Here is a 25,615-nt window from a genome sequence, read left to right as displayed (position 1 = left end):
TCTCATTGCAGGATAGTGACAATCCTGACTTAACACAACCAACTAGTGAAGTGATTATGCACCTATAAATGTGTTTAAAATCACCTTAATATTTTTTTTATATATAACAATATTTACAGTGCAATCCTATACATACCCTCTCAGAAGTAAACACTGTTAATTCAATGCAGTTAACTCCCAGGTAAAGGGGTATAGGATTGCAGCCTTAAGCACATATAACTGGTACAGGATTTCAGCCCAGTGCAGAAGTTATCACAGGTCTGCCTGCACCGATACATGCAAAGGGTCCCAGGTTCAGTTCCAGGCATCCCCAGATGTGTCTGGGAAACACTCTTACCTGAAACCCCAGTCAGCTGCTTCCAAGCAGTATAGGAAATGCTCTGCTTGTTGGACATATGATCTGAGCATATAAAGTCGTGTTCTTATAAAACCAGTGTTATTTTGCATGCAGACAGCAGGGAGGGGCTGTGCCACTCACCTGACTTCTCACTGGCTGCATAACGGCTGCATTCCAGGAGGCAGCAGCAAGGTTGGTGTGGTGCAAACTCACCAGCAGGTGCAACAGATTGGCTCCACCAGCGTGTCTGCACTGTGTCAACTTTATTGCTGCGTCACCCCTTCCTTTATTGCTGTGTCACTTTATGCAGCAGCAGCACAGCTCCACCATGCTATCCACCACTGTGCCGGGTGCATGTGGCTCTGAAGCCACTGCATGCCTACGATCACTTATTAGGGCATGGTGTCATTTCCACTGTTCTAGTTATTTCAAAATGATACTAGAAGAGCCTTCTTTAACTAGTACAGATCACATCTTTCAGAAAATTGGATTTAATCACAACCCGGTTACCTGGCCCGGAACAATTGTGTGTGTGAAGAGCCTGTTGAGTTCCACAAGTTTATTTGGAGTGATGTTAAACTTCAGAGCTATGCTGTTCAGAGTATCTTGGCTTCCAGCCTGAGGGAGGGAAGATAGAAAGATTAAAATATTATTGCACTGTCCTCGATCATGCCTGTTTAAAAACAACAAATATAAAACCTAAATTTAAGAAGACCATTTCCTCGATGCAGGGGGAAATAACCAAAGTATGTAGCACTTCAAAAACCACCACACATTTCTAAGTAGGCTCTAGTCACAAAACAAAGTAGATTCTGGTGCACAAAAGCTTTTGCTGTAATAAATTATTAGCCTTTAAAATGCAATGGGATGTGCACTTATTTTTTGCTGCAAGAATTACTGACGGTAGAGGAATGGCCGACAAAGATGATGGACTATGCAGAATTAGCAAAGCTGATGGGGAAAATCCAAAAGCAGAGTGAACAAGCGTTCCAGAGAGAGTGGAGTAAATTTATTCAATATATAGACAATCATTGTAAACACATAAAGACACTAGCCGGGCTGCATTAAATCTTGCAATGTTTATTAAGAGGAACTTTTCTATAAATATGCTTAAAAACTAATATAATATTAAGAAAAATGTAGAATCGTGATGATATAAATATGTGGAAATATGAGGTAGTTATATAAAAACCAGATGACGAGATGGAGGGAAGTCGATTAGCTCAGTGGAGCTTGAAATTTGTAAATATCAATGTTAAAAATGGAAAATCAATAAAAAATATTAGTTTAAAAAATACAGTTATTTTTTGCTGCAACTGATTAACATGGCAATGCCTCTGGAAATGTATTTTGGAAGAATGTGTGCAACACTACAGAATAAATTGGATTTATTAGCTACAAATTACCCAGTCTCTCTTACATGAGAATGTTCATGGCTTAAAGTGGATTCAAAGTTGTTGTTAATCTAACTCCCATTCAAACCCAGAGCCCTAACTTTTCTTGTATGCATTCTCTGGTGCTTGCATTTGACCTCTGGGAGCAGCCAAGATCAATCAAGCCTGCCGGCACATAAAAGTATCTTATCTTTGCAATACACATGAGGGCTTGTGGAAAATACTCCCATCTTTTGAATCTGGACTGGAGGGAGGATTTAATTGAAGGAACCTAAGTGAAAACAAACACTCATATACAACAGATCAATAGGATTGGCCCACTTGGGTCTCTGTTTATAGCTAGTTAAGTCAATCCTTTATCTGCTTTACAAGATAAGAGGAAGTTGTATCCAGAGCAAACTTGTTTTCTAACCATTGAACATAATCCACTGAACCACAGCATGTGTACTAGAGCTTGAGCATGTAACAGCGTCTTGTACTTTTCACCCCATTCCTTCTTCTTGCTAATCTATTAATTTAGAAGCTTCTTTAGAACAGACCCCGGAGCTTTGTGGACAATGAAAACATCAATTCTAGGTGCAGTGGTGATTTTTTATTAAAAAGACAAATCTGATTGCTAGAGATCAGAAAGGCTCCAACAGCCACCACCTACGCATACAGTCAAGGCTAGACCTACCCCACAAGGAGGCCAGTAGGCACAATTCCCACCTTCCCTACACTCCATGACTCTGTAGCCAAGTTTATATGTGTAGAAATCCTTGACATGAAGGGAGATTCTCAAAGGCCAAGTACTCATGTAGAAGGACGGTACAGTGGTACCTCGCAAGACGAAATTAATTCGTTCTGTGAGTTTTTTCGTCTTGCGAATTTTTCGTCTTGCGAAGCATGGATTCCCATAGGAATGCATTGAAAATGAAACTTGCAAGACGTTTTCGTCTTGCGAAGCAAGCCCATAGGGAAATTCGTCTTGCGAAGCAACTCAAAAAACGAAAAACTCTTTCGTCTTGCGAGTTTTTCGTCTTACGAGGCATTCGTCTTGCGAGGTACCACTGTACACACACAGAACCACTTTGAGCATGTGATGAATGTGCAGGCAGATGGGTGTGCCACCATCAAGCACACGGGATGTTGGATTAGCCTGAATAGTTCCACAACACCTTCACAGGTTCCTTTAACATGTTTGGGGTGAGGACTGTTAGAACTCTTCTATCATTAGGAAAGAGACTGAAAATAAAACCAGCCAGAATCCTAACAAATGTATATGGAAGTCATATTTGAATTACTGTGTTCAGTTCTGGCCATCACAGCTTAACAATGAAAAGAAAAGAAAAAGCAAGCATGGAAAATGGCAACCGAAAAAGACCAAGACCAAAATGAAGCATATGGAACTAGTTTAGCATGATGCACAAACCAGGGCACTTTCTCCTCCACTAGCCCACTTGGTAGAAGGAATCCCCCCTTTTTTTTCACTGGACTGCAAAGGGAAAGGATTCCATATTGGGCAAAGATAAGGGACTTCCCCATCTTCCACAGGCAACATGGAAATTACTTGAAGCAGGGTAGAAAAAAATGTACGCTGATGGCGCTGTGGGTTAAACCACAGAGCCTAGGACTTGCCAATCGGAAGGTCAGCGGTTCGAATCCCCACAACAGGGTGAAGCTCCCATTGCTTGGTCCCTGCTCCTGCCAACCTAGCAGTTTGAAAGCACATCAAAGTGCAAGTAGATAAATAGGTACCTCTCCAGCAGGAAGGTAAACGGCATTTCCGTGCACTGCTCTGGTTCGCCAAAAGCGGCTTAGTCAGGCTGGCCACATGACCCAGAAGCTGTACGCCAGCTCCCTCAGCCAATAAAGTGAGATGAGCGCCGCAACCCCAGAGTCGGCCACGACTGGACTGGTCAGGGGTCCCTTTAGCCCTTTACCTTTTGCAAGGCTATGGTGGGGTCACACAGTTAAACTGGCAATAAATTCAAGGCAGGAAAAAAATATCCCTGCATAATTATGTTATTAAGGCTGCAATCACAGACACAATTATCTGGGAGTAACCCATATTGTACTTAATGCAGCTTACTTCTGAGTAGACACACACTGTATGTGAATCTGCTGCCGTGCGATTTGTTGATAGCTATGGCTCACAATAGCTAAAAGGAACCTCTAGGATTCAGAAATAGCATACCAATTACCAGAGAGGCTGTTGAATTCAAGATATGCATTATTATTATTACTACTACTACTACTACTATTTCTCCCGAAGAAGAGAAATAACTTCACTCTAAGATGCAGCACACAACAGCAGCTTTCAAAGGCCAAAGTATGTAGGGCGACTGCATTATTATGAGTGGGGAAACTGACGCTAGGCTACAGATTCTGCTTTAAGGATATTTATGAAACTTATTTCCCTGTATTTATATACCTATTGTACAGATTTAGTGAGATTTCCATGAGCCAATCAGGAACGTTGGAGCAGAACAAGCAACTTTATGAAAAGTGGGTTTCTGGTTCACATCTAGGAAAAGACATATGCCATGTTATAAGTGACACAGTCCTCTATTTCAGGGGTCACCCAACTTTCTGGACCAGTGAGCACACCGGGAATTCTGAGAATGTGCATGGGGTGCCCCATCTTCGCTCTTATTATTGCAAAATTACTATTGCATATCACTTTGAATTTTAATATATGTGCTGCCGAAGCGAGTACTATTGCATATCACTTTGAAATGAAATAGTGCCTGCCGTTGCTTGCATGCTCAGTGAGGTGGGTAGCTGCAGCAGCAAGGACAACCCTGTGTTGGGCAGGTGGCTTCAGGGGTTGGCACTGGGACTGGGTCCCCTACCTGGGCATGGGCCTTGGAAGATGCCCAGTGATTCTAACCCCTGCTGCTGGGCCCGCATCCATCCCCTGCCCTATTGCTTGATTTGAGAGGCACTCCTCTCACATTTTGTTCTTGAGAACAGTTACTTGAAATGTGGTTATGTTTAAGAGGGGGTACACAGTATAGGTAAGACTGAGCTAGTGCATGCAGGAACCAGGCAGGAAGAGGAAACAACCTCTTGTATATTGTGGATATTTAGTGAGACCTTTAGTGGATAGACCATTGGTGGTACTAGTGGAGACACAGATGGCTCCTGCCTGGTTATACTCAGGAAAAGGATCACTTCCTCTTGTGAATAGGATAAAAACAACAAACCAGGATGTAGAGGAATTGCATAGCATGGGGGAATAGAATGGGCATACCACTTTCAAAAATATTCATGCAATAGATTCTGAGCAGCTACTCTTACCGTGTATTCTATTGTACCATGTGGCTTCTGAGAGACCATTTTCTTTTCTTTCTTCTCATTGGTTTTGGTTTGATTGTCCTCTGAAAGAGAAAGCCCGAGACCGATTACCTAAAATGTGAACAACTTTCAAATCACTAATTGGTAAAATAAGCAAAATAATATTAAACCAGGTTTGTCTTGGCCAAACATGAAAACTGGTGATTAACAAATCATAAATAATAATTTTATTATTTATACCACACCCATCTGGCTGGCTTACAACATATATAAAAACATTATAAAACCTCAAATATTAAAAACTTTTCGATACAGGGCTGCCTGTCACAGAAAAGCTATTATTGACAATATTTTTAACAGTAATGCTTGAGTGTTGCATTAAGTAAGGGAAGTATCACTGATCTTTTATTGGTAGGCTGGTAGCCACAAGTGAGTTATGCCCCAAGCTAAGGTGGGTCACCAACATTTTCTTATCTGTTTGTGTTTTTAGCAAGGAGAAAGAGGAAGAAAAACAGGCATGCTGTATATGGTAAAGAATTAAAAGTGGGTCAACGGTTGCAAGTTGAGGCTAAATGTGGGTGTTACATCAGGAAAAGTTGAAATACACTGTGACAAATGTTAACGGCAAAAAACCCCGCCACTATCTACCTGAGGTGTACACAGCGTGCCTAAGGGCCTGGACAAAGCTGAGATCATGACAGGACAAATCACTCAGGCATTTGCAGTATCAACAAGAATTGTGCGTTCTGCTGATGTCACAACTGCCTATGTGCGCTCTTTCCAGTCATCCAAGATTTTTATGGTCTTGGTTGGGGCTCCTGGGTTCAGCAGGACTCCGCAGAAGACCTTGTATGGGCATTAGTCTTTTGCAAGATCAGAAAACAAAACTTATTTCGAAAGGATATCCTTTGTGTTCTGCTAGATGCTTTTGTTGAGGACACACATTAAGCGGTTAATTGTACAATACTGAAGCTTGAAACTGTCAGGCCGTATTCACACATAAGCAGTAAAGGTACCTCTGCTGCTAACAGAACTAAAACATTCTAACATTGCCCGCATTAAACAAAGTTGTACATCAGAATAGCCTTATTATTTTTATTTCTAGAACCACCCTTCAGCTGATGGTTGTGGGCAGCACAGCAATACACAAAATCTTCCATTAAAAGAAACACAAATGAAACCAAATGCAGCCTTGAAACATCATAAAATATATTAATATCACCTCCAAAGTTCTAAGTGTCAGATAGACCCTTGTTATCTCTGCTTCTTCCAAATGCTAAATGACTGAACCAGTGCATCTTTAGATGGGAGGCAAAAAGAAAATAGTGAGGGGGTCAGGAAAACAAAATGGGGAATGATGGGTCCATCTAGCCTACAACTCCTCTGAATGGCAGCAGCTTTTGAGGGTCTTCTTGGGCCTTTTCCAGACATCCAGCATCTGTTAAACTGGAGATGCCAAGGATTGAACACACAAAACTATGGCTGCTTCTTCCACTTTGAATATCCCACACAGGATCTGCTATATATATCTGCTACAAGAACCTACTTAAGGGCCAAATAAATTATTTTTAAAAATGTCTATCCCGGGATAAACATTATGAAGAGCAGTATATAAATGTCTTAAGCAAAGAAGCAAGCATTTCTTTGAAGTTTCTTTCTTTCTTTTTAACCAACACCAGCCTCTGAGGTTAGAAATTTCAGTTGAAAAGGAGCAGATAAAGGGGGCCAGGCAGGAAGAAAGCAGCTGTTTAACTCTTTCTCTTCCAACCATTTTGAAGCTCAGATTCTTCCTGCCCAACTTGCTTTTTACTTTGTAGAGGGGAAATACAGGGCTGTATTTTTTATTCCTTGGTGGAAACAAACAAACAAACAAGCATGAGATGGGAGATTTGAAGTGAAAAACCTGCTAGAAGGGAAAGGTATGAGGGTCAATGTATCTTTCTTTCTCCACGGACACACACCTCCAACTAAAATCAACTTCAGAGACAATTTTTTCATATTATATATATATATATATATTATAAAGAAAACATCAGAGAGAAGATACATGTGCCTGTGTTTAATGTGCAATCCATCAGAATTACTATATGAATTTTTAACAATAAAGCATTGAGGTCCCATTTTCTTCCATAAGATTTGCTTCAGCATTATATTTACCATGGGAGTTGAGACTCAAGCTAGCTGCCCAATGATGGCTGCTTAATGTCTTAAAACACTTTAAAAAAATAATAAACATTTCTAGGTGATTGTCATTATCACATGTGCACACACAGTAGCAGATGTGTCATGTTTTCAGTGGGAGAGCTGTAGATGTAAAAAGCTTTAATGAAAAATATGGTTAGGTATCCTCAGATAGCTCTGAAAGCCCATTCACCTTGTCTAGTTTCCCAAGATCTAGTCTCCCTGAGCCCCACTCCTCCTCCATGTGTGATAACCATCAGCAGACAGGAATCAGTGGTTTGCATACCTAACAACAGGTAAGGCTGCCTGTAATCCACACACCAGGAAAAATGCTTTGGGGCTGAAAAGCTGTGCATAACCTTTAGGAATTTCTTCTTTGCCATCTCACTATGATCAATGGCCACAGCTTCTGGCAGAGACTCACAGCTGTCCCCGGTTGCAGAACTGTAGCCTGAAGATGGCAAGCCCTCCTCCCATTCCACGTTGATTGTTCTCCCCGGGAGTTTACAGGCGGCAGCGACAGCAGCAGCTTGGCAGGCCTTCCCGGGCACTTCCGGCAAACAGCTCTTGCAGAATCCTCCTGGATGGTGGGCACAGCAACACTCGGCCGCAAACATCTTCGAGCGCAGGAATGCCAACAAGTAACCTAAATCATGTGTCCAAAAGTCCTGAGTTTCCCCTTTTACAACTTTCTTTTTTTAAAAAAAAAGCAAGGGAAAGGTTCTTTGCCACGCCTCTGCTAAATCAGCCTCGCTGGACTTGAAAGCAAGCAAGGCTGACAGAGAACGGAAAATAAGCCACAGCAAAATCACTCAGAATACAAATTGGCCAATTTTCCCCCACTCAGAGAAAATTAGAATCGAATAGTGCCATTACTTGTGTGTGCTTGTGCGTGTGCACACACACACACACACACACGCAAAATCCCCATCTTTTTCAAAGCCTCTGCTAAGGAAGTGGCTGAGGAAGGGGCTTGTCCAAGTCTGTGGAATCCAGCTCTGAGGAAAGTGAAGCAGATTAGTGTAATTCTGCATACTCCACCCCTCAGCTGAAATATGAGCACAGTCCCCTTGTAGCAAAGGGAACAGGAGGATCCCAAGGCACAGAGAGGGCACGTAGTGTGCTGAGTTTTCACAAGCAGGGCTTACGCTAATTTTGGTATCTCTCACAACTCGATCGTAATGAGATTTATATAGAAATTTCCACAGCTGGTAACTTTACAAGCGCTTTTGCATTCCCACTGTATGTAATGCAAATGTAAAACATGTACAGAGGACTAGCTAACACATTGGGAAGATGGGCATGGAATGTTGGGGGTTGTTTAACATAGGGGTGGCAAATTTCCAGTTTGGAGGCCTGATCCAGTGCCCTCCCCCACCCAGCAAATTTCCCTGGCCTCTCGATAAGATCCCATCAATTTTGACAGTGGTGGTGAAAGTGAAGTGAAGTGAAGCAGGCACAGCACTGGGTGTTGCTGGGTGGTGTCGAATGCTCTGTTGAGGATGCAAATCACCCCCTCCCCAGAAATCTTAACAATCATCTGATGAGTGTAGAGATAGAAATATCCTCTCCAACATGGATCAGCTGAGTAAGGTTTATGTGTGGAGTCACATCCACCACTGTCTCTTTGGCCAAAACAGTCTAGCCCCACCCCCCACCCCTGGTTTAGTGTTATGAAGATAAGCCACAGTGAGTCTCAGACTCACACACTTTTCCTTTCTCCTCCTCCAGGATGGTCATGAGAATATCTTTATGTTCACACACAATATATAACAAGTTATACCAATAGTCCATCAAATCCAGAACTTTCTTCATTGCCCTGGTGAGCACTGGCTCTTCAGGATTCTCAGGCAAAAATCATCACAAGATCTATTAATTGAGATGTTTTGGGACTGAATCATGACCTCATACCATCAAAACTTTGGGCTCCACCACAGAGCTACAGTTCCTCCTAAACATCAGTTACCAGCTTTTTGACTTTTACATACAACCTAGCATATTTGTTAACAAATATTGAAAAGACAAGTGTTATTTATTCGGATAGTCAGGAAGTGTATTTACAACTTGGAAATAGGTTGAAAATTTTGATCTCATCCCAAAAAACAACACAGCCCCAATCACCACAAGGATGACTAGAGGGGGAAAGATTTGAATCCCACTACAATGCTAGCTTTGCATTTATTTGTTTTTACTTGTTAGAGCAGCAGGCTTGTGGTTACTGATTTACAATGTTACGCCTTAAACTTTGCCCCTTCGGTGGAAAGAACCGTGTGAGGAAACAAGGCAATAGCTTGTAAAGATGACATTGAAGGAAGCTACAACATAATTGTTAACTAGAAAAGCTGAATCCAACTTAGGTTTTTGGTTTGCCAGCCCAGCCATTTGAGGTTCTAAAATGGACCATCATAAAAAATAATAGCAAAGGAATAAACCCACCAGTGTGCCCTCAGAAGATGGCCACAAATCAGACATTTCAGCCAAGTTCAAATCGTGGTGCACTTGTTCTGTACCCAGTGTTTGAAGCTATTGGTTCCTAATGAGAAGCAATATAACCAGACCTTCTGTATCCAGCTACGTCACTGGCAATTGGAACAGCTTCCGTAAACACAACAGAACTGCCCCTCTGTCTCCTCCCACTACACATGGCCCAAATCTGCTTCAGGGAGCAAATTTCAGGTTGCAGGGCGCAATAGGAATATTACGTTTTAAAACCTGGCATCATACTACCATTTGATGGAAGCCTTAACTCTTACCAAGTATGTCTGTAACTCTACATAGATGTATAGGTAAAAGTAAACACACTATGTTTTTCACATACCTTCCCCCATCCCCAATACAGCCTTCAGTCCTGTATTACCTATTGCCCCAGAGGGCTCCCCAACTCTGAGAAGCATATTTGGGGCAACCATGGAGTACGGCAGTGCATAATGGAGAATTGAGAAAAATGTGGTGTTGGCACCACCTTGTGAAAAGAGAAACACTTTCTGCTTGCATAAAGCCACTACAGGATGCAACTCAGAGACTGGTTAAAACCCGTATCAACCAGCACCAAATCTGGAGCAGGGACAAACAACATTGCACCCATCAAATGTTATGGACTATAGCTCCCCAGGTTGGGGAGAATGGGAGCTGCAATTCAAAATTTCTGGAGGGCATCACATTAGCTACCCCTGCTCTGGGGTATACCATCAAACAATATTTGTTTTCCCCCCCTATTTCAACAGGTATTTTGTGTTGCTTTAGTTACAAAAACGAAACAGGTGATTTTGTAAAAATGCACACACAGATATCTATTATTTCTCTGATGTTCCAATTCAAAATTAAAGTGGCATCAGAACCTTCATTATCAGACTGCTGGAGAAAGGCACAACCATGGGATCTCTGGCAATGGAAGAAGCTAATGGTCCCTTTTCAAGGTTGCTAAGAAGGCTGAAATTGCACTGTTGCCATGTAAATGCTAAACAGGTTCATTACACTAGCAAAATGTTTTATGGCTCTGCTGGATAGCTGTCTTACAAGCTCCACTCTAGTTATTTGGAATCTTTCCCAACTCCACAGGCAGACATTATCCTTGTAGTGTCCTGCCAAATGATGGAGTCATTTTTGCAGATTCCGTTTACTCTTTAGACGGTTAATGGGCCATCATAAAAGTTACTTGGGTTGGGCAACACATGCCGTTCTTCATATTCTTCCCAACAAGGAAAAGCTAGAGCAGTGGGGCATTTTTACCTTGGGGGGGAGAGGAATAATAAACTGTATAATGAAGACTGAGACATTTACTTGCTACTCAATAGTCTTTCACTAAAACTGTTTAGCAGTAGATTGGGATAGACAAAAGTAAGTGCTTTTTCACAGAATGCACAGTTAAATCATGGAATTCACAGCTGCAGGATTTGGCGATTGCTATCAACTTTAAATGCTTCAGAGAGGAATTAGACAAGATTATGGTCCGTCAATGGTTAATTAGTCATGGTGGCTATATGATCTTATGTGTTCAGAGACAATATAGAACTGAATACAACTGGTTAAAGAGGCAACAGCAGAAGAAAGACATTTCTCCATGACCTGCTTACTTAGTGATCTTCCCAGGGAATCTAGTTGACCATTGTAGGAAGAAGGATAAGATATGATTTTAGTGGGATTATTATTATGTTCTTAAGTCTTAAAAGAGGTGTGTGTGAGTGTGCACATTCAAAAACCTCCACACTGTTAACTAACTCTTTCAATAGTGTTATGTTTCACTTGGTTAAAAGATATTTTATACTAAAAATAGAATGTTTTCAACAAAATGAAAAATTGCTAAGAAGCAGAGAGATTAGGTGAATATAAGAAATATAAGAGCCTTGTGGCTAGGAATCCTTTCAAACAGTTACACTCATTCCACTACGCTTTACCTTCCCCAGCCTAGCTGGATCCAACCTCCACTTACAAGGTGCCAGATTGGAGACAGGTGCCCATTCTGAAGGTAAAAGCCAACCCATTCATCCACTACATTCAAATACGTAAAAAGATATTTTATTTTGATGCTAAGAAACTTCTGTCATTTCTAATACATAGAATCTGTACTTGCAGATGGACTTCGCACACTTAACCAGTCCTGCCAAGACTCAGCAATGTTACAGAATCCAAATGGGAGCTTATAAAACTAAAACGTGTTTATATATTCCATATTGACTTACAGAAGGTTACTGAAAGCATAGCAGCAATATAATGAGAAGAAAAAACACAACACACTTTAAAAATACTTAAAAGATTTCAAAGAGGTAATACAGTATTTGCCTTAAACTCACCAATACTATGTGCCCAAAGGTAAAGGCTTTCTGGGAAATGATCTATAATGAACTGAAAAAGGTATTTAAGTATACCTTCCTTAAGAAACCAGAGGCCTTCCTTTTGGGCATTGTTGGCCAGAAGGTGTTAAAGAAGGATAGAACCTTTTTTATGTATGCAACAACAGCAGCAAGAATACTTATCGCAAATTATTGGAAGACACAAGACTTGCCCACCTTGGAAGAATGGCAGATGCAATTGATAGACTACATGGAATTGGCAGAAATGACTGGCAGAATCCGAGACATGGGAGAAGAACAAACAGAAGAAGAATGGAAGAAATTTAAAGATTATCTGCAAAAACATTGTAAATTATTTGAATGTTAAAGTGATGCAGGATAGTGAGACAATGTGGCATTAGTGGCAAAAGCTGAAAGAAATGTGCAAAGATGTTTTATGAACAACAAGTAAAGAAACACAGTTAAATTAATCAAATGATGTGGGATTAGAAGATAAGTGGACAGCAGTGGGAATGGTTAATTTAAAAGAAATTAAGAAATATTAATATCAGTCAAAATAGAGGAAGAATTTGCTGAAACTAAATTGGAAATTTGAATACAGGAAAGGGAGATGTGAGGAAGTCAGAAAAGTAAGCTATATGAAATTAAGATTTGAACGTATATATTTTTGTTTGGTTTATGTGTTTTTATTGTTTATTGTTTGTAGTTGTGTTATTTTGTCATGTTTGTTATTATAAATCTGTTGAAACCTTAATAAAAATCTTTTTTTAAAAAAATAAACTCACCAATACTATAGTATCGCTTAAGATCTGTGCGCCTAATATCCTTTGGCTGACTGCTTTTCTTCTTCTTTTTCTCCAAGTCCTCCTTTTCCCCAGACTTTTTGCCGTTTTCTTGAGAGCCATTGGTCTGCACCAGAACAGCTTTACTTCCATCATCTCTTCCAGCCTGAGTTCTACCTGTGGGGATCCCACAAGCATTCGAGGAGGCTGCCTCTGAATTTTGCTTAGCTAGCCTCTTCTTCTTCAAACTAGAAAAAAAGAAACACAATAAAACAATATAGACAATAAACTAATTTGCAGAAATTTCATTGGCTAACCATTGATCACTATAATTTTATGTACCTTCATCCTGCTAAATTGCAATGATCAGAATAACAATTCTTTGTTTATCTAACTTAGCATACCCTCCAACATTTCTCTGACGAAATTCCATAATGATAATTTTACTATTTATACCCCACACATCTTACTGGGTTGCCCCAGCCACTCTAGGCAGCTTCCACATATTTAAGAATATAATAAAACATTAAACAGTCAGGTGATTACTTCAAAAGGGATCCCTCTTAGGGCCTATCAAGTAACTGGAGCTGAGAGCAGCCCCACTGGCTGCAGTGGTGCAGCCAATACAAAGCAAACCTCCATCTGCTTCATACCTGATGTCACGCATGACAACTTATTTTTTTATTAAAGACCTATAAGCATCCAAACTGACACACAAAAAATGAGATAGATAGAATCTTAAGATGGCACAAATTTTATTTGTAAAAAAGCCAACACATTTTTACCTGTGATTATCTTAGGCTTGCACCAGAACTGTAAAAGGAACAATACATATGACATTTTCAATTTTGTCTATTGCTTCTGCCCCTTGGTGCTGATGTTGTTGTGTGTGTTATTAATGTTTTGTTCTGTTGCCTGATCTTTGACCATAATAGAATGACTGATTGATCCATTGATTGACTACATCACATACCGTATTTTTCGCCCTATAGGACGCACTTTTTCCCCTCCAAAAATGAAGGGGAAATGTGTGTGCGTCCTATGGGGCGAATGCAGGCTTCAGGAAGCTATCCGCTAGTTGTGGGAGAGCTGGGCAAAGTCGCGCGGCTCTCTCACGGCTAGCTGAGAACTTGCCGGCACCTAGAAGCTTGGGGCACGATGAGCTCAGCACGCCCCAATTTTCGGGCTTTGTGCAGCGCTCCGCTAGCCGTGGGGCACTTCCCCCGCCCCAGCCCCACACCTGGGGGGGGGGAATAATTTTTTTTCTTTATTTCCCCCCCAAAAAACTAGGTGCGTCCTATGGGCCGGTATGTCCTATTGGGTGAAAAATACGGTAAATATTCAGTGAAAGTGACGGTGTGACTTTATTAACCTAGATTTCTGCAAGCTACTTCTACATCTTACATTGAGTAAATATATATTAGCATATAAATAACGTAAATATACTTAAACTGGTTTTTAATTGATAAAAATGCACGTGGTGCCTTGTTCCTAAAATAACGAAGGCCTAAAATATTCACAGGCCAAAACACATTGGGCTTTTTCTTTTTACAAATAAAATCCCAATTGTGGCTAAACTTGAGGTTTTATCTCTCTCGCTTTTTGAACGTACTTTACATGGCAAAGTAGTCTTCATTTCAGCAGGTTATGTGCTGCTGCAACATGTCATCTTATCATGCTGCTCGGGTAACATCAGGAGCTGGCGTACAAGTGTGAGGATCTGGCATGTCCTTCCCATGCCAACATCACTTGACCAAGAAACTGAGAAACTGCTGGGATAGGAGGAGCAGTGGCAAGGTGACTCCTCCCACGTGAGCTTGGATGTCTGATGTTACTGGAGCAACACGGGACCAGTTTCTGATGGAAGCAAAGCCAGCTCCAGCCCATATGAGCCTAAATAACATTCTATGTTAATCCCCATCTCAAACAATACTACACTGATTAATATATTTGGCCAGCATCTATTCGTTATGTCATCGTCTAAACTTATAATTTCAGTCAGCTGCCCAGGCTTTATTATTAGCTTTGTTTTCACATAAACATGTCATTCATTCAAGGTTATCTAAATCAGTGCCCTCTAATACATGTTTGTTCTGAGGCTCTTATAAACATCTACAAAAAAAGAGAGATCTGAACGACTCCATTGATGTATGAAGAATAACCTTTTCTTTCCAAAGTGAGATTTAATATTTCCCCCTATTTCTGTACTACATCTTCATTAATTTTGTTACTGTTTTTAATTATAGTGGTAAGTCACCTTGAGCCAAAGAGAAAGTAGGAAATGGAAGGGCTGTAGTGGAATGGCACAGTACATGCTTTGAATGCCCAAAGGACTCAGGTTCAAGCCCACATATCTCTGGAAAAGGCTGAAAAAGGGTCCTGTTTTGAGTTTCTGGATAGCTACCCTGCTGGTCAGTGTAGTAACTATATTGGGTAGAGGAAGGGAAGAAGAAATTTGGAGACTCAAATCAGGTCAGCAATGAGTAGAGCCAACTAATTCTACTTTCTTAGAACTGTAGAGGTGGAAGGGACCCAAAGGTATATATGCTGCTGTAATGGCCTATCACCAGGGAAAGAGGCTAAGGATGCAGAGTGAAATTGCTCTCTGGGCCAGCCGCAGATGACACTACTAACTACTATCAACACAAGAGCAGCCTGGTGTGCTGGGACCTCTACAATCCAAGAATGTTGCCTTGCCCCTCCATCCATGCACAAGACAGAGGTTTCAGTAGGCTTGGTGGAACCCCAAGTTTGCAAAAAGGTTGGGGCCCTCAGAGTAACTGAATAAGAGCTGTCCATGGTCCTGCAACTTCTGACCAGACCCCCCCCTTGCCACTTTTCTGTGTGGGATCCAGCATCAGACCCGGACACAACATATGGTACAACTTTGGGAATACAGACACACCTTCAGGAACCCTGCCATTACTAGACACTGTCAGGAGCTAGCAATCCTTAACAGGATAAAGAATCGAGGCCACCTACTCCAACTGCAGCTCAGGAGTACAACATCTGCTATCCATGCAGATGGTCTCAGGCTCAATCCCTGTCATCTCCAAACAGGGCTGGGTGAGAGCCCTGTCTGAAGAGTTGGAGAGCCATTGCCAGGAATTACTGAGCTAGATGGATGTATGTCTGACTCAGTTTAAGGTAGGCTCCTTTGCTCTAAATATGTATAACTCCTTCCTAGGTTATTCAACCTGGCGACAACAAAACGCTGTAAAGTGATTTTAACGTTGCAAAAATTGCAAAAGCTGGCCGCCAAATATGCCAGATGTTCTATAAAATTTATTAGGAAGTAAGCTTGAAGGTTTTCCCAGTAGTGATGTATGGAAGTGAAAGCTGGACCATAAAGAAGGCTGATCGCCGAATAATTGATGCTTTTGAATTATGGTGCTGGAGGAGACTCTTGAGAGTCCCATGGACTGCAAGAAGATCAAACCTCTCCATTCTTAAGGAAATCAGCCCTGAGTGCTCACTGGAAGGACAGATCGTGAAGCTGAGGCTCCAATACTTTGGCCACCTCATGAGAAGAGAAGACTCCCTGGAAAAGACTCTGATGTTGGGAAAGATTGAGGGCACAAGGAGAAGGGGACGACAGAGGACGAGATGGTTAGATAGTGTTCTCGAAGCTACCAGCATGAGTTTGACCAAACTGCGGGAGGCAGTGGAAGACAGAAGGGCCTGGCGTGCTCTGGTCCATGGGGTCACGATGAGTCGGACACGACTAAACGAGTAAACAACAAAGCTTGAAGGGGAGAAAAGAGTTTTATAGTATACCACTAAGAGGAACTACCTTGCTATTCTCATCCATAATTGCCCACTGAAGTCCCTTGTCCCAAAATAGGGCACCTTGCAGAATGAGAACAGGTAAGTCAAACCCGTTTCATGCACACACAAAAGGAACAAATGTTTTTAAACCATATGCTTAGTATCCTGCTTTTGAAGGCCAGAGCCAGTGGATCCTTGCTATGCAACATGTTTTCAAAATGTTTTTTTCTTTCCCTTTCATTTTAATACAACATTTCTACCAAGAAACTGGCTTTCCCCTACAAGAGAAAATCAACACTACACAGAAAGAGAGCACAGACAAAGCAGACAGGGTTTCCCTCCCATTTATGATACTGTTTATTTCAAGTACCTAGTAGAGATTATCCTGTTATTTGTTTACTGAACTCAAAGGGAGAAATTGGAATAATCATTGTTGTGGTTTAGCTTTTGGGATCTGCCCCACTTTTCCTTACAAACTCAGAGCAGATTGGGGGGGGGGGCGCTGGGAAGGAGGAGAAGTTCCTCTGCACAAATTGAAGTCCTTGTACTAATGGGACAACTTCATTGGATAGTCTATAGTTTCTAAGTCAGGAGAAGTAATAGTTCCCCATTATTTCCCCTTATTCATTCGTAGAACAATTTCCAGTTCTAAATGCCACACTTTAAGAAGGAAATACAAACTGGAACAAGTTCAAAGGAGGACAATTAAGATGGTCAGGGGTATGAAAATGAAGAAGGAAAGGTTGCAGGAACTGGGCATGCTTAGCCTGGATAAGAGAAGACTGAGGGGGGACTTGACAGCAGTCTTCAAATACCTGAGGGACACAGAAGAGGGCAAATAATGCTCGTTATCTACTGCCTCTGAACACAGCTAGATCTAAGTTACAGAAGAGCAGAGATTTTGACTGAGCATTAGAAGAAACTTCTCAGTGCTAAGAGTAACTTGACAATGGAACCAAGAATTCAGTAAGGGTGGGAGGCTCTCCCTTGCTGGAGATCTTCAAGCAGAAGCTAGACTTCTATCTCTTGGTTGTGATCTCTATCTCTAAATATCCTGCAGTGAGCTAGAGTCTGGGTTAATGGCCTACAAACCTGCACCCCCCCATGACAACAGTTCTGAGTCCTTGCTTGCTCACTAGACTAGGCCACAGCCTCAGAATCCTTGCCACAGGCTCTTTCCAAACAGATCAATTATCCCACAGTTTTAACCATGATGTGAAATTTCAACAGGAGGGGGAAAACAAGAGTGTCTGGCAGATAAAACTATTTACAGTATGCAGACATTGTGCTTACAAAACAAATTATTATTTCAGTCTACAGCAAAGGCAAAAAAGAAAACAGGGGAAAGGGAGGGGACACCCAATTATGAACAAAACTAAAGCACACAAATACCTTGCGGGGGCAACAATAAAAACATTCCAGAGAGAGAAGGGTTCTGTTTGTCTAGAAAAGATACTCTCTTTTTAAACAAAAAACGACTCCAATTTTTCAAATTAGAAATGAGGTGCATATAATGTCAAAAGATATACTCTCAAACACAGGAAACACATAATAATGCATTTTAGACCCAGAGCAGATTTGTGGGTACATTTTTCACATCAAAATATGTGGTGTGCTTGTACCGACTGGTGACTTTTTCTGAGCCATGCCTAAGGTTGTTACAGGAAATGGTAGGAATCAAAAATTTTGGTTGTGCTTTTGTGTAGGGAATTGTGCTGTGTTATTGGGCAGCTTTCCATGCACACTTCATATTTATTTAAAAAACTAGCTGTTTCGAAACCAAGGTTTCCAAAATAGGAAACAGCTTCCATGAGCAGGGAGCAAAAAATCTGTCATTGGGGCATAAAAATAAGTCTGAAACTAGCTTAGAGGGGAAAACCTAACACAACTCACCTACACCTAAACAAAGAAACCCTAGAAATCTTAACAACTTTGCTGCCTTTCAATTCACAAATTATTTCATGACCTTGAGATGCACTTCTTTTTCTTCCAAAAAGTTGTCATAACAGCATGTTTGCACAGTTAAATAATCCTTAAAAGATATACCGCACTTTAACTACAGTTTACATTCCACCGTGGAGATCTGGTTTTGTTACATCAAGGATTGTGTTTATAATTCACCTACAATAAACACAGAATGAAGAGCAGAGATGGCACAGAACTACCACAGCAGCTCTTTTTTGCTGATGCTACAGCAGATTTAAAACAAAAACAAAACTGTATGTTTAAAGGAACAAAAACAGATTTCCCCTCCTCTTTCATTTTTCAACCAAGAAAGCTGTATAATTTGATCATAGCAAGTTAAATATACCTATTATTTAAAATGAAGGTCAACTTCCTAACAAAAGACTTTAGGCTTTGATGGGAAGTAAAATTCAAAAGTCATGGCTCAAGTATAACAAACCTGTGTTAAAGTTAATAAAAATATTTATTTTTATATACCATGGTAAAAAATAATAATGAAATGTTGCCTTCCACACATGCAGCACAATCCTAAGCATATTTACTAAGAAAACTACATTGACTGCAATATAATTTATTCCCAAGTACCGATGAACTGGATATTAGCCAGTAAGCTGTAGATAACTAAGTCTAATTACTAATTTTAATTCCTAGATATTTTATTTTAGTAGTCTGCAGAGGTGCATGAAATACCAGAGTTGTTAGTCATTTCTGTTTCAAGTTAATATTCTTTCTTTTATGAACACTGACGTGTGCTGCACTCAAAAACCTTCCGTACAGCATTAGGGGTCAAGGACCCCCAGGCTTTCAGATGTTGTGGTACTACAAGTCCCATCAGCTGCAGCCAGGGATGATGGGAGTAGTAATCCAGCAACCTCTGGAGGGCCACAGATTCCCCACCCTTGCACTCCATTCTTGGTGGAAAAGACTTGTGACTTGCAGCTTGGTTCCACCAGGGTTAAACAGGTTAGACAGGAAGCAGATCCCTAATGTCCAGATTCAACATACAGTAGCAATAAAATAAAAAGATTCAAAGCAGCTCGAAATTAGTTACACTCTGGGGGCTCTAACCTGTACGTGTCACGGAAGTGTGGATACTCAGAGACAACAAAGAAAAAGAAAGCAAAGCGTAACTCACATAGCAAGCAGGAAAATGTAGTCAGAGTATTTGCCCTGGATTAAAACGTTACAACCGACAGAGGGGAAAGTCCACAGTTGCATTTTGAAACAACGGAAAGAGCAGCAAGTAGCTTACCGGGCAAAATAGCCTTGTCTTCGTTCTTTTTTCTCTTCCTTGATTTCCATTGTAAACAAATAGTAAAAAGTGTAAGGTGAATTGGCTGAGCTTCTGAACTTCCAGTTAGCGTCTCATGTTCACACACGATCCATGCAGTTATCACTGAGGAAGGGGAAAAGAGGAAGCTCAGAAATTAACATGTCGACAACACCTGATTTGCTGCTGCTGCTGCTGCTGCTTCATTTTTTTTGAAGTGTTACAGTGCATAGTCCCACAGCATGGTAAATTAAACCAGTGAAAGCACTGTCACATGACAAAGCTTATTGTACCAAAAACAAAAGAAAAGAAAAACAATAGTCATGGCTCAATTCACTGCATGGGGAACACAAGGTTCCTTAAAATAGAAACACAAATAGGGAAACACAAGTTGCACATGGGATTTTATGTGTGTGTATATATGTGTCAAATAAAAACAGAAGTCTGACATCAATGTTAATGAACTGCCTTTAAAACCACTTTACAAAGAATTCATTCACCATCTAACTGCAATTATTTTAATGCACTGTGCTGCGGTTCTATCAACAGGTTAAACATCTCTGTCCATATCTCCACAAAAGACAAGAAACCTGGAAAGAATGAACAACCTGAGTGCTGTTTGTTTGCTTCTGTTGTTGTTGTTTTAATGCTCAGAAAGAAAGAAACATACACACACACACAAAGACAGAACATTCAAGGCATCTGAACCAAAACAAAACACAAATTTGAGGGGGGTTCATTTGTGTTAGAAATCTGGCATTTTGCATCTTCGTTTCACAGAGCGTGCACCATTTTCCCACATAGCACTGTTAGTGCAAATTATCTGCAGTCTGTCTAAATCACAGGGGTCCAACACACAACCCCAAGGCTGCATTTGGTCCTTGATGCCATTTGCATGGCCCTGGAACCAGCCAAACCAAGGTTGTCCAATACAATCACTACATTGCTTATTCTTTTCTTTTTTAGTTCCAGAAAGCATTTTACAATTGAGCCTTCTGTTTTTTATTGTGGGCCACATAATATATATTTCTTAACTTTCACTTAGAATAGTAGCCAGTATAATTATAACTGTGGATATTCCAATACTCTCCTCAATATTCTTACGCTGTTGTCAGGGAACTGCCATCGGAGCGCAGGGTGGTGGAGAGGCTCTCGGATGCTGGGAGACCCTCGGATGCTGAGGAGGGAACCAGCAGGGGGAGAGGGAGAGTTTCCGCTGAAGAAGGAGGGGAGGAGGAGACAGTGTTGGAGGTGAGGCACAGAGACGCTTCAAGTGAGACCAGTGGTGAGAGCTCGGGGCCTCCCCTTGGGACGCCCACTCTGCGCAGAAAGCTGTCGCGCAGAGAATCAAGGAGGAGACTTTCTGTCAAAGTACTTTTATGTTGGAAGAAATTCAGGAAACGCCCACTGACGGATTCTGCCAGTGATTAAGGCAGCCACGCACTCATGGCTGTCCGGCTAGAGAGAGTTTAAAACTAACCACAAAACTGGGAGCGTTTTAGCGCTTACGCACAAGCAACCCCTTATGCCATTACAGCTGTGTATAAAAAAGTAGAAGGTAAAGGACCCCTGGACATTAACGTCAGTCAAAGGTGACTATGGGGTTGCAGCGCTCATCTCGCTTCAGGCTGAGGGAGCTGGCGTTTGTTCACATACAGCTAAACTGCTTCTGGTGTGATGGAAGCCAGAGCACACGGAAACACCATTTACATTCCTGCCACACAGGTACCTATTTATCTACTTGCACTGGTGTGCTTTCAAACTGCTAAGTTGGCAGAAGCTGGGACAGAGCAACAGGAGCTTACACCATCGTACAGATTCGAACTGCCGACCTCTGGTCAGCAAGCCAAAAAGGCTCAGTCTTTTAGACCACAGCACCACCCACTCCCAATTATACTGTGTACTGTGTTTTTAATCATTATACAGTGGTACCTCTGGGTGTGAATGGGATCCGTTCCGGAGCCCCGTTCGCATCCTGAAGCGAACGCAACCCGTGTCTGAATGTGCGCGGGTCACGATTCACCGCTTCTGCACATGCGCGTGGTGTCATTTTGAGCGTCTGAGCATGCAGTGAAACCCGGAAGTAACACGTTCCGTTACTTCCGGGTCGCTGCGGAGCGCAACCCAAAAATGCTCAACCCAAAGCTACTTCAACCCAAGGTATGACTGTAGTGCCTTTATTTTTAGTGGTTTGGAAGATTAATCTGAAAAGTGGGTAAAATAAATAAAAACCAATTTAGAAAAATAATACAGTCCCATTAGAACTCTCTGTAGAATAAAAATAATGTCCTAAAAGGGCTAAGCTCTTCAAAACTGGAGAATTGTTCTAATAAACAAAAGCACTAAGTATATCTTCAAAGATTCACTGGAAGGAAGTCAGATCACTCCCATGTGCTCTTAAGAAAAAGAAACAATAATCAAAGGTGGGAGGAGACCTTTTGGAGAAGGCATTAGTAATCTCCCTGCAACCATAAATTAAGTTTACCATATCTAGTGTTCCCCTTTTCTTTCCCCACTTCTTTTTTTTATTTCCTAGTCTGCTCTCTGAAAAGAACAAGTAGGAGTCAAAGGGATGACTACCGAACTCTTAAGATAGATATATGGTAATAAAATACACATCACTTTCCACAATTGCTGTATTACTACCGCTGAAACTAATTGGTCAACATTTACTTCAGAATCAAGAACTGCCTTTGTGCCAAAACAGGCCAGGATTCTCAACCTCTTCGCTGTATTCAACCTAGAGACAGCTTTTCCTCAACAGCATACCACTGCTGCATGATTGACAAGGTTTCCTGCATACTCTTTAGAACTAATGTGGTTCAGGGTGATGACTATACAGTTTTGAGCAGGGGTCGGCAGCGTGCGGCCCACGAAGCCCATTTTACCGCCCCACAAGCTGCCCCCGAACTAAGCTGCCTGCTCAGTGAGTCCCACGCGCGCTGCACTAAACAGGCACAACGCGGAGATTCACCAAGCGGCGCCAAAAATCGCATCTGCGCATGTCCAGACGCTGAAAATTGCTTCTGTGCAGGTGTGATTTTCGGCGTCTGGGCATGCGCAGAAGCAATTTCCAGCACTGCAGACATGCACAGACGCGATTTCCGGGGCCACGCTTCACCAGTCCAGCCCACGGACGATCTCTGTAGGAGTGATCCAGCCCATGGCTGGTTAACCTTGCCGACCCCTGGTTTTGAATATATGTAGATGTTGTAAACAAAAGTCAGTTAGTTAATAAACTGTAGGAACATCTGCCAGAAGCTGTATTCAAACTATTTGTTCTCAGGGAATCCAACACATTGGCCACAAAATATCTGTTCACCAATGAGGATTCTGGTACATGGTCTAGCCTTGGGGAAATGTTATCTTCAGCAAAGGTGGCTATCCTGAGGCCCTCTATGTTCCTACACAGGAGCTCCCATCAGTCCTAATGATTACTCATGCTGGCCAGGGCTGATGGGAGTCCAAAACTACTTGGAAGGCCACAGGTTAGCCACACCTGCCTGACACAAACTGAGAGCACACACAAGAATGAGCCCATGTGGATGACCATGAAAAGATCATTAATAGTGGCACAAGGGCATCCTGTCTGCAGGGACGGAGGAAGGGGGGGTGCAGTGGGAGCAGATGCCCTGGGAGTCACCACTGAGGGGGTGACAAAATGGCGGGCAGCACTCACCGGGAGTGATGCAGTGGCTTGGGCTCCCGCAGGCTCCACACTGCCCCAAACGGTCCGTCCACCGCCTATCCCTCAGTTGTAGGGCAGCTGAGTGGGAGGAGGCAGGCAGACTCCTTGGAGGCCCCGCAGAGCGTCCTGGCCCAGCTGGCCCGGCCCCTGGGCGCAGGGCATGTGGGCCACCCCAGGCACCCAATCGGCTTGCTCCGCCGCTGCCTGTCTGCCATTATTGACCTTCTCAACGAAAAGAACCTGAGGAAAACTAGGGCTTCACATACCACAATACAAAAACCATGAATATGGAAAAGTGTGGAAATAAATGGAATGAATAAATATAAATGCTTTTACTAGCAGTTTAACCTTTCAATTCCATTTCTGCAAATTCAATAGCAGGATGCACTGAATAGCATTAATACATACCACCCACAGTATTTTGCCCAATCAGTTTAGGCATAACATCAGTTTCCAGCTAACAATGCCACCTCACTAGCTTTAATCAGAGTCTGCAATTTAAGAACAGTTGTGACAGACTGAAACAGCAGCAGAAACGCTATAACCAGTAAGCCACCACTTACTTTGTTGTTTCTTCAGGCAAAATGCAGTCACCACAAATAAGACTGAAAGTTCATAAGAAACTGCCTGCCTAATTAGTGAGCGCAAAGTTAAAATAAAATGGATGTACCATGGGCCATATATGGAGAGTTCACAAGAAAGCAACCTGAAGAAAAGACAGGGAAAGTGTTGGCCACAGTGACATACTTGAGGTAATTCATCCATGAAGTTAAGGGATGCTCTGGGAAGGCAAACCACAATCTAAGGCTGTCATAGGCAACAAGAGGAATTGTTGAATGCTTCTTTTTACTCACAACTAAAGAGAAATTCTTCAAGTATGCCAGCTCAATGGCTTCTCCAATGGCTTTAACCTCAAAAACAAGCTACAGAGGTCAAGAAATCATATCTTCTGCAAGATGAGTGGAGAAGGAGGAAGCCTTATTTTGCATATACTAATTTACTTCAGTATGTGCGCACATTTCAGGTACACAATCCTTGCCTACTCTCAAGGCTGAATTAAAAGGGAAACAGATAGCTTTAGGTGGGTCATGGATTCAAATTTAAGAGATTATATCAATGTAGAAATCAGCATGCTTGCTTCTATTTACCTCACAATTCTATACATATCTAATCAGAAGCAAGTCCCACAGGGTTCAATAGAGCTTACTCCCATGTCATTGGGTATAGGATTACTAGCCTTATTTACCTTCTGGTATACAGGATTTCTTTACTATTACTAAAAGGTGCTGTTTGCATGCCAAGGGAAGCTCCCATTGGTACCAATAGAAGCTTCCCTTGAGATGCAAATCACCCTCCACCCTGCCACCATCCATTGCCCACTGCTATTGGTCCTAAAAAGAAAGACAGAAAATAGTGGCAAAATTTTAAATGCCTGGATAAATCAAACCATTTTTGCCTGCTGTCTGTAGGTACCAGATAAGCTTCCGTGGGAAGGACATTTCACAAGAGGCCTGTCAAAGTAAAAGGAAAAACAATACCATATTATTGACGTCCATGTCACCTCAGAGAAGAAAAGAATGCATTGAAGGTCACTGGCACATGTATTCTTTCCTCATGAAGCTTGTGAACCATCTTCAAAGGTAGACCCGCAATTTAACACACTGCAGCAATCTAAGCAGGTTACCATAGAAGGGATAGCCAATTATCCCAGGTCCAGGAGCAGCTGCCTTCAACAAATCAGTCATAATTGGTAAACAACACTCGAGGCCACAAAATGCCACATGGGCTTCTATTGCCAAAGCTGGATATGGAATAACCCTGAAGCTGGTTTTTCAGGGAAAGTGCAATTTCATTAAGAACTCGTTGAATACTAAGACACCTGGAAAGGAATGGAAGAAGCATCCAACCATATTGTCTTCTTTTCAAGATAATGGAAGCACATACATTTTACCTCCAGAGGAACACATGAAGGTATGAAGGTTATGCACTGCCAAAAACCCTGGCTTCTAAGGCAAAGTACGCATGAACCAGTACACAGCCCCTTCACAGCCACATCTCTCCACCCTTTGCACAAGCAGCTGAACAGAATATAAAATGTTAAGCCACAATTCCCAAGTCTGGATGCAGCAGGGAACTCTGGCTTAATTGAAGCCAGAATTTT

At 41.8% G+C, this 25,615-nt stretch overlaps 1 protein-coding gene and 1 long non-coding RNA gene across 3 annotated transcripts in view; one reads left to right on the top strand and one right to left on the bottom strand.

Moving 5' to 3' along the window:
* The window catches only part of NCOA7 (nuclear receptor coactivator 7), a 70,347-nt gene that overhangs the window by 30,739 nt on the left and 13,993 nt on the right, over positions 1-25,615 (bottom strand). For both annotated transcript variants that reach the window (XM_083731111.1, XM_083731112.1), the window contains exons 2-5: positions 19,749-19,892; positions 12,767-13,011; positions 5,014-5,093; positions 848-955 (exon numbers count right to left, since the gene is read on the bottom strand). In XM_083731111.1, coding sequence (XP_083587237.1) covers positions 848-955; positions 5,014-5,093; positions 12,767-13,011; positions 19,749-19,798 — 483 coding nt within the window. In that variant the 5' untranslated portion in view covers positions 19,799-19,892. The remainder of the gene's footprint in view (positions 1-847; positions 956-5,013; positions 5,094-12,766; positions 13,012-19,748; positions 19,893-25,615) is intronic.
* Positions 9,933-11,980, top strand: LOC310841069. The gene is made up of 3 exons (XR_014562319.1): positions 9,933-9,947; positions 11,600-11,656; positions 11,764-11,980. It is a non-coding gene; the product is annotated as an uncharacterized lncRNA (long non-coding RNA).

This window comes from Podarcis gaigeae (genome assembly GCF_964106915.1).
Source record: "Podarcis gaigeae genome assembly, chromosome: 3".
Taxonomy (NCBI): Eukaryota; Metazoa; Chordata; class Lepidosauria; order Squamata; family Lacertidae; genus Podarcis; species Podarcis gaigeae.
The sequence above is the reverse complement of the archived record's forward strand: the minus strand, read 5'-3'. Positions and strand labels throughout refer to the sequence as shown.